This window comes from Micropterus salmoides, unplaced genomic scaffold (assembly GCF_014851395.1).
Source record: "Micropterus salmoides isolate LMB-PRFRI ecotype aquatic unplaced genomic scaffold, ASM1485139v1 Ms_hic_scaffold_10, whole genome shotgun sequence".
In the NCBI taxonomy this organism is placed as follows: Eukaryota; Metazoa; Chordata; class Actinopteri; order Centrarchiformes; family Centrarchidae; genus Micropterus; species Micropterus salmoides.
In genome coordinates, this window is record NW_024040041.1 from 13,102,422 (window position 1) to 13,114,775 (window position 12,354).

Sequence of the window (12,354 nt, forward strand, 5' to 3'; positions counted from 1 at the left end):
TGCAGGCCCTGGGAGTAAGGGCTATATTACTTGTGTCAAGGCCTGAAAGAAAAAAAAATGCTTGGGTGTCTGAGGTTTTGGCACCCCGTTGCCAGCTCAGAGAGATATCCAATACATGTCTTGAATGGATAAAGGACCTGTATGATCTTGTTATTCAAGGTAAGAATGTTCTGTTTATTATAAATAACTACAAAAGTCCTGTATTTGATGCTTTGTGTCCCTGTCACAGATAAGGCTATGTTTGCCTAGACTAATGGAGCTGTCAGATTATCATTGATACTTTTAGCTAACTTATTGAAACTAACTGGGAGAGGTTGAAAGCTAACCAGCCTGCTTTTTAACTGCTGTGTCCCTGAGCAAGACTGTTAATGCCTAGTTGCTCCACAGGTGTGCGACTTCTGACATAAATAGCAATTTTAAGTCGCTTTAAATAAAAGCTAAATGAATAAAATGTGAATCTAAAAAGTGCATCTGCTTGGTTTTCAGCATGTTTCTCTTCCGGTTTGTACCTAATAATCACTCATGCCTGGTGGACAGGTCGCAATTTAAAAGGGCAATTTAGAGACACCAATTAACCTAGCCTGCATGTCTTTAGATGGTGGGAGGAAGCCGTAGCACCCGGAGAGAACCCACGCGGACACGGGGAGAACATGCGAACTCCACACAGAAAGGCCAGGGCAACCAGGGTTTGCCCCTGTCTTGGAAACAATCTTCTGTTAAATCAATACTTGTAGTTTGGTAGAACAATCAGTCTGTTCTGAATAATTCAGTACTTCTATAATGTAGGGTGGACCCCACAAGGTGATGCAAGACAAGGGGATGAACCCTCTTCAGTACCAGTCGAACCCCCTACTGGACCACAAATGGTCCAACCAGATCCCCAGGTGGCAGTGGCACTACTTCAACCCAACACCAGCTCCAAATGGACCACAAATGGTGACCCCAGATCACCAGGTAGCAACATCCCTGCAACATCCCCCAACACCCTGACTGGACCACTGAAGGCCCTGACTAGACCCCCAGCAGCCCTTATTGGACCACCGAAGTCCCCAATCGGATTGGCAGTAAGGCCTAAAGGACCCCACACACCTGAAGGACCACGAACAGCCTCCCCAGTTTCTCTTGAAAAAGGTAAGCAAATGAGAAATAAGAGTATTGAAAATAAGTTGTAAGCCCCACAAAACCATACTCTTGATTTGTGTAATGTAAAAATGTAAAAAAAAAAAAAAAAACATAAATGCAGCAGGGGTTTGGTTTTGATTACTGTTCTTCACACAGTTAAACCTGACTAGAGAGTAATCTGATTACTGTTCTTCACAGTTAAACCTGTTAACTATAAAGTAATCCGATTACTGTTCTTCACACAATGTAACCTGTTAACTAGAAAGTAATCTGATTACAGTTTCACACAATGTAACCTCAACTTCAGAGTAATGATTACTGTTAGACACAGTGTAACCTCATAACTAGACAGTAATCTGATTACTGTGTTTCACACAGTTAAACCTGATAACTACAGAGTACATCGCATGGAACTCTACTGGACTGGTGTTTTATTTAAGGAATAGTTAAGAGTTGTGTGTGAATATGTTTCTATATCTTGTCATGTGAATAAATGATATCTGGTTATCCAGTCCTCTATCTGTAGCCATGTTTGAACACATTCATTTCATTTATACAGAGCATATCTTTGGCCACACCAGAACTGTTGCAAATTCAAAGTATTGATTCAACTTGACTCTGAAAGGGAATACAAGTGAAGAAGAAATACAGGTATACATGGTTATGCACCAGTCAATACTTTTCACATGAAAAATTTGGGGATTTTTTTCCGCCCAAACAAATCAACAAAGTATTAATTTGGACCTTCAAAACAGAGGCAGAGCATCATTTCATCTCATGGAAATCAAATATATTTGTATCAAAGCCCCAGTCCACCAGAAGCAGACAATTGCTGAAGAAGCTGTATTTAAGATCTTCAGGTCAGTGTGCCCAAGAAATGTTAATACAACCTAAGAATCAAGGAATTTAGAAGCAGAGAGAAATGATTAAAAGCTACAAAAGTGAAGATTTGTTTAATATTTGTTCCCAAAAGTTCAATAATATAGTAACTCATCTAAAAAAAGCCTCAACACCTCCTATATTGAAAATTGTTTTTATTTAAGTCATGATGTAATTAAAACATGGTCACAATGCAGGACAGGAAAATACAAGGTTGAATTGGTCACTGAATGTTTGACTGCTGGTTATTTAATAAGTTGTGTGCGTAATTGTAAATTCTACATATTAGTTAATACAGACGTACACTATGAACTGGATTAATACCAAAACTGTAACTTCATGATACCATGCAGCCAAAGTACTGTATAAAATTCTGGTGAAAGTCTTCAAAAACACTAAATCATACAAAGTGACTCATGTGAAACAGTGCTATATGCCGTTACACAATACAAATTCTCTCGTAAAGGAAAATTATAAATAGTTAGCAAATTTATAAATATAAAGTGGTCATCAGACTGAACTCCTTTGAGTCGATCAGAGGCACAGAATACATGTATATAAATGCTCACAACAGAAAAGTGATCAGTAACAAAAGCTCATTTGCCATAAGAGTAAACCATCCTAATCTGCAGGTAGTGTGGTTTAAGACCTTCTAAAGAGGTAACATGACCTAACAGGTAAATGGCTTTACAGTATCCAAAGCACCAGAATTTGGATGGGTTTCTACATGCGTACCATGTGCTCATAACTGATTTACATCCGAACACTTCATAAAGATTCGGTCAGAGTGACGTGGCGGCTGGTGTGAAACCTTTGCAAAGCTTTCATTTGGTCCTATGGCACGTCAGAGCTGGGATGCTCAATCGTCGTGTACGTCTCCATCTGTCTTTACAAGTCCATGTCGTGATCGCTGACGCTCTGGCGAAGGTATTCTTCATACAGCTTTTTCTAGAAGGAAAAATAGACAAGTTAAACATACCCCAATAATTTATTGCCAGTACCATTTCAGAGCCAGTCACACACACACACACACACACGCAGTACCTTTTTGGTCTTGACCACCTCCTGAACGTACTCCAGCTTCTCCTGCAGTTGCCTTTTCTGTTTGCCTGACAGAGTTGGTTGTGTCCTGCAGAGAATTGGAAGTGTATGTACTAAACTGTCAGGCTGGAACTAGGGAATATGATATTGAACTTATTGTTTTAAAAAAAATACATAAATGATTCATTAATTATCAAAATACTTGGGATTAGTTTTTCCAAGTAAAAGCAACATAACTAAACTGAAATAACTTGTGTTTACAAACTACAAAAAAAAAGAAAAAAAAAAAAAGAAACACTACTGTGAATGAAAATTGTGCGCTTACTGTATGTAACAGTAACCTGCAGATTAAGAAACATTAGACTAAAATCTTTTTCCTCCTACCTGAAGGAGAAGCGTGCGATGATGAGCAGGAGGAAGGAGAAGAGGACCAGTCCACCACAGCCATAAAGCCGCTGCTCCACAGAGAGGGAGTCAAATATTTTCACTATGGGAGCCTGTGGATTACAAAAGCAGCTAAAATGAGATTTGACTCGCTTTATATCTAGACTACGCAACAACTACAACACAACAGTGAAGGGTGCACTGGCCTGAACACTCACCAGGTAGAGTGACAGTGTCTCTGTGCCCTGGCGGCCCAGAGCCATGTCCAGCAGCTCCTGGGACAGAGTGCCCAGCACCAGTAGGGCCATCAGAGCCAGAGGAATGCTGAAGCCCAGCAGAGTCAGGAAGCAGCTCTTACAGCGCGCCCGTCGGTTCTCAACACTGGTCTGCCTGTGAGAGCAGGGGGTCAAAGTTATTCTCTGAAGGCATCGCTGACTGATGCTACTCTGCGTGTCCCACTAATGTGAAATATCTGCATGGGATTGCGCTGTGCGCTTACAGTCGGAATGAAGAGGAGTCAGTTATTTAAATGCAAAGTAACCTCACGCACATATTGCTCTACAATCAAGTTAATACGGAGTAATTAATGCAACAACAAAGCCTGCCAATTTGAAAGAAATTAAGTGATAATGCAGGCTGTGGCACGAAGAGTTACCTGTCATTACTGAGCGTGTCAGTGATTGCCTCGATGATGAGCTCACAGTCTTTCTCCAGGGAGTTGAGAGTATTCTGTACAGTTTGGTTAATAGTTTTCTCAATGGTGCGACAGACCTCCTCAATCTGGTTGACACAGCGACTTGGCTAAGAACAGGAACACAGACAAAAAAAAAAAAAAAATAATTACAATGTGCACTTCAATTACATGTCAGAGAGTTTAGATTATGACCTGTAAAATAACTGTAATTGTACACAAAGAATAAGTTACAGGAGCAGAGGTATGATCCTAAAACAGGTAGCGTCCTAGAAATCATTGAAAGTGCAACCTTTACCTTATTTGGATTAGGAATGTAGATGGTGGGCATGTCAAAACCACATGTGTTGAGTCCCGGTCGCTTGCAGAGCTCCTGCACAATCTGCATCATTACTCTCTGAGACAGGCAAAGAAATAAGTCAGAGGGTGAGCGTAAAGATGTCCCTTCTGTGCATCACTCGGACAGTAATTCTGTTAAAAAGGACTTTATTTTATGGAAGTGAATGTCCTTTTGTGTTCTGTATTGTACTAACAGGCTTTTGCCGATTGGATCACTTCTCAACGATTGAAGGGATGATCAGCGATTGTTTTTTCATGCACCGAAGGTGATTTTAATTAACTATCCAAACTAAGATGACAGATAAGAACAGTCTCTAGAATCTGCATCCCACTGCAGTGTTTCCCCATTCATTGATTTATTTGTGGCGACACCAAAATATCAACGCTGACCACCACATATTATTTAATATGAGTAAAATCATAATTCTTTGTGGAGCTGCGCGCAGAGCATAGATTCCTGCACTGGCAAAGACACTTGATAGCAGCTTTCCACTACCCACACACTTATGATTTCTCCTGTCCAACTTTGACAATATAAATACATGTGTTTAATATTCTTATAGATGTGGAAACTTACTTTATGATTTCTACAAAGTTATTTATATCAGGTGAGTAAACTGTATTTTCTGACTGAAGAATGGTGACATTCACAAAACGCAAGCTATTAAACGGAGCTGTGCACACCTGTCTATCCGACTCCCCCCCGGCCTCGTCAGCCTTGCTCAGGTAAAAATGCAGGCGATCCCCGTGTTTCTCGTTCAGGTTCTCCACAATGTTGAGGGTGCGCTTGCAAAGAGCCTGACCCATGGGGTCAAAGAAGACCAGAATCAGGTCACAGAGATCACCTGAGGGTCAAAGTGGGAATGACCATTATTTTCCACAACAGACTAAAAGGCCTGTTACAATATATCTATTTCTCATTATATTCTTAGTGTATTAAAACGCATGGTAATGGAAGTATGATGTCATAGTGAACATTTGTGAGTGATTTCCTTGAAACTTTGTCTGTAATTGCTTTTTATTTTGACACAGAATTTAGTATCATGTCACGTTTTCATCATACTGGGATGTTAATTCCACTGAAAATGTTGGTATTAATAATTGAAATATAAAAGATCTTGGTAATCATCATTTGGTATAAAAGTTAATCAAATTCAACCATCAGACAAGTGTGTAACTAGAGTGCAGATTAGAATGAACACCTGATAACCAGTAACATGTATTTTAGCCAATGAAGCTTTTATTTTTTTATGTAATTAAAAGGGAAGTTACTCCATTGTTTCCAGACGACGCCGAGGCTGCTAGTGACGTAAATTATGGTGTCAAAAGTCTGACAGTTGAAGATTAGAAAAAGTGGACCTTGCAATAAGGCCTGCATTAGGAGCGCAAAAGGTTATATAAACTAATCTAACGGGATCAGTTCTGACTCACATGTTACTGTGTACTGGATTTTCAGTGAACCGTCATTGCATGGAACTCTATTGGACTCAAGGTGTTTTACTGAATAGAAATTTAACCTGCAGATATGATTACAAAACTTGAGCTGTCTACAGTTTGCTTTGGGGTAATGAAAGTCAGATCGCAAGAGAAGTGGTGAGACCAGCAGCAACCTGGAAAATGCTCACTAATGGCACAAAAACAAAATCTCTGTCTCTGACAATCCACTGCAGCCATGCACAGATTTAGCAGGTATAGAAAATGGATATATTAACTTTGTTTTCAGTTTTGTGTTTAAGTTTCCAAGCTATTAATCATGTCTATTTTAGCTCTTGTTTAGAATAGTTTAGCTTCAGCACCAAATGGAGGAATAAAGGTAAAAATAAACAGCACACAGCACTATGAATTTTAGTCTAGGCCGGTATTTCACATTAACTCGAGACATCAGATTAAACAAATCTGATCTTGTACTGTTTTTTAAAGTACCATTTAAAATTACTCTATTTATCACAAAGCCTTAGGGGACCGTTGATAAGTACAACACACCAAGAGACAAGGTCAGTTAGTGGCAACCCACCGAGCCAGAGGATAACCTGATCCACATCAAAGGGATACTTCATATCACCATCCACCAACCCTGGCGAATCCACAAAAGTCACCAGGCTGAACCGTTTCTGTCGCGACGTGCAGATCTCTGTGCTTAAGTACTCTGAAACACCTAGAAAGCAATTAAAGATCAGAGAAGTCAAAAATAGGTAAGACAGTTTAACTATTGTTTGTTACCCAATCACTTAACATTAAAATAAGACATTATGCTGAAGCCACATGGCCGTTGATTAACAATAATTTCCTCTATTTGTCTTTAACAAAACTGCAGCCCAATAACCTAAATGCTAGTTTCAGTAACACATCATAAACAATCTTGTTTATCTCCTAGAAGACTTGTGACTGTCGGGCTCATGGCTGCCACACTGATCGATCTGCATTGTGGACTAATAACAGAACAGCAAATCTCTCCATCAATATGTGGGGAATATGGGAATGAATCAGTGTGGCAGCCGCTTAAGGGGATACAAAGTGTGTCATTGTGCTGAGTCTTTGGAAAAGAACAGGGAAGGATTGTGATTTGAACTGAAATATCACCTTTGAACTCTTGCAGAGGCTTGAAGTGTGGATATAGGTGAAGGGTGGCGTTTCCCTAAAGAAATACAAAGTCAAAGAAAGTTTGTAAACCAGGTACCAGGATCTCCAGAAGTACTGAAATCACGAGAGGGGAACTAACTTCAGTTAATGTAATAAGTAATGACTTCAAACAGAAAGTCTGCAATTAACATTGTGATTTATATGGAAATAGTCAATGTTAAATAATTAGAAATGCACATTTTTCTATTTCTACTGGGAACAAACATACACTTTTTTTTTTTTTTTACAATAAATTGCACCTTATTGTTTTTGTACTGTTGCACTCACTGTGAGAGATTCTCTCTTGCGCCCACTTGTAACAAAGCTGAAGCCTTGAGTCTCAATAGCCACTCCAGTGCGCTGGATATGCTCTTCGACATACCTGACAAAAAGAAAACATAGCAAAAAGGAATTTGGAACAAATAATTTAGTGACACACCGGTGAAAGAGAAATACGTTTTCAGGACACTTTAGACAGCTGTCCAAAATAAGTCAATTAAACCAATTCTATTCAGCAAAATCTATAGACAGACTATGTGTAACTATCTGAGAGACAATGTTTCATTGAAATGTTTATTTTGCACGTTTGTTATAAAATTTGTGACTATGAGTTCATACAGACTTATAATATTAAAAATAAAATAAATAAGGGTAACATTAATAAAAAAACTTGTCTAAAATGGGCCATTTTAAAATAATGTTTAGTTAAAAATGTAGTGCTCTTTATGTAAGGTTTTATTTCAACGTAAAAAAAAAAAAAATAGTGAAATGGGTCACATGATCAGACTTTAGTTGGGGGTATAACCAAACCACAAATAACCTTGTTCTGCACTTCATCCAAGAGGCGCACGCGGTAATTGCCTTTCATTTGTTTTACATTTGTGTATCATGTCTGTTAATGTGCCTTTTTGTAGTAATTTTATTTGATGTCATCCCATTTTGGCCTGTTTTTTTAAATGGACACCAGAGCTTGAGAGACTTTAAAATGACAGAGATATATATATATGTCTTATTTGTTTGTAGTTTTCAGATGTCTGTTGAAAGAGTGACAAAATAAGTCTTCTGAAAGACATCTGTATGAGTGACCATTATTTCATGGGGCCAGTGTAGTTATACTATGTACAGGCTAACAAAAAGACCACAGATCTTTTCTGCACTCATGTATTATGGATTGCATATCAGTTAAATTCTCCTATAAACTGCACACAAAATTGTGCCAAGGAGGGATGTAATCTATGCTACAGACACAAATTAAGATGGACAGGCTTAGACAAGATTAGATAGACCTTTTTTCTTTTCAACATGCTGTTTTCTGTTGCGTGTTTGAATTTCTTCAAGCTGCATTATAAAGGCATCGTTTGGTTTGCTAATTGTTGAGTAGTTTGGTCTTGGGTGGACACTCTCTGTAACATCTCCTGGGTCATATTTTGGTGAAATTTATTTACCAGTTGATGAATGAGCTCTTCCCAGCAGAGTGGTTGCCCATCAACAACACAGTGATCTTTTTCCTGGGCGGCAGCAGCTTCACACCAACAGATTCGGCTACAGAGATCAACCCTGAACAACACAAAGAACATCTTGGTGCACAAATAAAGGATTCATCTATCTGGACAAACTGGAATCATCATGGCGCTGAGGTTGCACCTGTGGACTCAAGTCACAGTATAACTTAGTGAGCTGGAGAAGGGCCACATTTCAGTATAAGTATTTATTTTAAAAACAGGGACCCAGAATCCCTGTCTGTCTCTTGTAAGCTAACAACAAAACTCACTTTATTACTAAAAACACTGACTGTGCACATTAGCGGACTCATTAATTAATCATTAGCAAAAGCGTGCCACAGCTGTGCGTGATTAGCATTAATGCTGGCTAACGCAACGTCAGCCAAATCACTTGTAAGCTAGCTAACGGTTAGCATCTCAGGGACACAGTTACCTTAAATTAGCTAACTAAGCTAACCCCCGTCCAGTAAACCTCTCTGAAGCCTAACTTCATTATAAAATAGGTGAATGTTTACGCGATTTCCTCACCACTGTTGGGATCCGTGTACAGTTGATGACAATCCCGCAAGATGCGCTCATCGCAGGACACACCGCCAGTTATGGAGTCTGCGTTTGCGGCACTTCGGCTCTTGATTTTGCCAGACATTGTTGTAAAGTGGTGATATCAAACTGAAGAGACTTGTTCAAGCAAGTACCCGATCCTGTGATCTAGCTATGAACAAAAGCCGGTTGCCTTGTTTGAATTGCCCCGGTCCGTTGAAACACGGGGTAGAGGTAGAAACGTAACCTCGGCCACGTCGTCACTCGTCAGATAGAGCTGGGTTTGTCGCAGAGGCTTCTGGGTAACGTAGTTCTTCAGTCCCGTTCTTCTTCCTCTTGTTTTTTTACGGCAGCTGGCATCCATTGAGTTGCATTACTGCCACCTTCAGGCTTTATTTACCCTTTGCTTCCATTCATACTACATCTGCCTATCTAATCCAGTCGGCCTCAGAAAACCAAATATCCATTTCCTACCCTCCACACTTTCTCCATACTCAATAATAAACTTTTTACTGTATTATCTATCTGTCCTATTTTTTTTAACTGTGTTATCATTTCTGGTCTTTCCTGAGTAAATATCCTGCATGTTATAATAACATGTTCTACTGTTTCAACCTCCTGACATTGTTCACACATTCCTGTAGGATGTTTTCCTGTAATTAAAAGTGTGCTGTTAAGATTGCTATGCCCAATTCTCAGCCTACTTATTATCACCTGCTCTTTCCTCTTTGCTCCCCTACTTCTTGATATACCTACTTTGCTTTGGATTTCGTGTAAATGTCTCCCTTTTATTGCATTATCCCAGCTCTGTTGCCATTGTTGATTTACATTTCTCCACACTATGCCTTTCCCCTCTGATTTTGATAATTTAATGTTGACTTCAACATCTCCTTTTTTAACTGCTTCTTTTGCCACCTTATCTGCTTTCTCATTTCCCTGAATTCCCAAGTGTGCAGGGACCCACAGAAATATGACATTTTTCCCTGCCTAGCTATTCTTGAATTCATAAATAAGACTTCATAAAGCAAGTCCAGGTGACTTCTAGTTGTGCATGTCTTCATGCTTATAAGAGCTGACAGAGTCACTACATTAATATTTCCTTATCACTAATTTGTTCTGTCCATTCCAACGCCATCAATATGGCAAACAGTTCAACTGCAAACACACTCAGACAATCAGATGTTCTTTTGCTATGTTCTAACTGATACCTAGGAACAACAACTGCAGACCCTGTTGTATCTGTTTGCATGTCCTTTGACCCATCTGTGAAAATCTGAATACTTTCCTTATACTTACATTCCCTAAAGCTATAATATACACTAGTTAAATCAGCATTCTTCGTACTACTTTCTGCCTTGTTCTGCCTTTACTTTTAGGAATTGATTCTATTGCTGCCAATATTATACCTTGCTGTCCAGTGTTTCTATGTTCATCCCTTCATGAATCTGACTTAAATATCTATCACTTACATCAAGAAATTCCTCCCAATTAGCCTTCTCAAATATCCATTTCCCCCCTGTGTTCTCTATGACCAGTGGTGTTTCCATATTTATCTTGCACCTAACTGGATAATGATCACTCCCTATAGTTCCTTCATGGTACACTGCCCAATCACATACTGATGCCATGGAATTTGATACCAAAGTGAGATCTAACACAGATTCTTTTCCTGTATGTACATCTATCCTAGTGTTACTGCCATTATTTAAGCATACTGAATTATTTTCATCAAGTAACTCTTCTATCACCTGACCATTTGTGTCTGTTCTATCACTACCCCATAATGTGTTATGTCCATTAAAATCTCCACACCAAACAATATTACTACTATTCTGCCCTTCTATCTCTTCCAGCTTCATTAATTCTAGTTTTTTGCACAGGTTATAATAATTCACAATCGTTACTTCTTTCCTTGCCCACATTTTCACTACCACGCACTCTTGTTCTCTTCTTATCCCTAAAATCCTGTAAGGAATGCCCTGCTTTATAAAGGTGACACAACCCCCGCCTGCCCCCTCCATCCTATCTCGCCTCACAGTTACATACCCATGTAGAACAAACTCCAAGTTTGGTTTTAACCAGGATTCTTGGATACATACAATGTCTGGTTTCCCCCCCCTACTACCTATAAACTGTTTGAAGTCTTGTCCATTAGCTATCAAGCTTGTCGCGTTCCACTGAAGAATTAAAATTATTAGTATTAGGACTATCAACCCACATATGCTGTCTCTTGACTTGACTGTATACTAAGTTCATCTCTTAGTTCTTCCCACCTTAATCCTATCATATCCAAATGGTGCACTGCAGCTTTTACTATGACCTGGATCCGTTCAGTTTTAGATTTGATCTCATATGTTGCATTTATCACTCCTGCAATGAATGTCACCAACTTCTTCTTCTCTACCCATGCCTTCTTCTCGTCTTGCTGTTTTCTCCCCATCACTTGCTCTTTGCTACATCCTCCCTCCTTATGCTTCTTAATCTCTCCTGCCATCTTAACTGCCTCAGCATATGATACTTTTTCCTTTCCTCAAATTACTCGAACCTCCACCTCTTGCTTCAATACCTCACATTCCCAATATGCAACGCTGTGATTACCTCCACAGTTACTACATTTGGGACTCACTCCCTCTCCACACTTTCCATATTCATGACCCCCCCCCCCCCCCCATATCTAGCACATTTCCTCTTTCCTTTGCATACTTTGGCTACATGTCCAAACTCCTGGCAGTTGAAACATCTCATAGGTTTTGGTATGTATTCCCTTACATTATATCTCACAAAGCCGCAGTAAACCTCCTTTGGAATCACCTTTTCTCCAAACTCTACCAACACAGTTTCAGTCTCAATTTTCTCTATTCCTCTTGTCATTCTTTTCACACTCTTAACTGATCCCTCCCTCACTTTCAGGTTCTCCATTAGCTCCCTCATACTGACATTTAGAGAAACTCCAGATATCACCCCTTTGCTACCGTTGATTCTTTGTTCTCCAACTCTTACAACCTTAGACACTTTGATTTTTCCATTGATAGTCAGCTTCTTTGCTTTCACCACCTGTTCTTCACTACTACACCCAAGTTTGCAAGTTTCCATCTCCTAATACCTTTGCATGATTTACTTCCCCCACTTGCCCTTGAATGATTTTTGTTAGCTTCAAGGGATTGATTTTCTTTACTCCCCAGATTTGAGGGAGACTCAAATCTTATCACTACATTAAGCACTCCTGCCTTTGGATTC

General features: G+C 39.4%; 1 protein-coding gene across 1 annotated transcript; it reads right to left on the reverse strand.

Moving 5' to 3' along the window:
• Window positions 1–2,139: 2,139 nt before the first annotated feature.
• si:ch211-11k18.4 lies at window positions 2,140–9,385 on the reverse strand. The gene is made up of 12 exons (XM_038696972.1): window positions 9,106–9,385; window positions 8,521–8,632; window positions 7,364–7,457; window positions 7,037–7,091; window positions 6,471–6,611; window positions 5,141–5,301; window positions 4,416–4,514; window positions 4,082–4,227; window positions 3,645–3,816; window positions 3,427–3,539; window positions 3,046–3,130; window positions 2,140–2,949 (listed from the first exon to the last, which is right to left on the reverse strand). Exons 1-12 carry the CDS (start codon window positions 9,221–9,223, stop codon window positions 2,890–2,892), a joined length of 1,356 nt encoding a protein of 451 aa, XP_038552900.1. The 5' UTR covers window positions 9,224–9,385; the 3' UTR covers window positions 2,140–2,889.
• Between the last annotated feature and the right edge of the window lie 2,969 nt (window positions 9,386–12,354).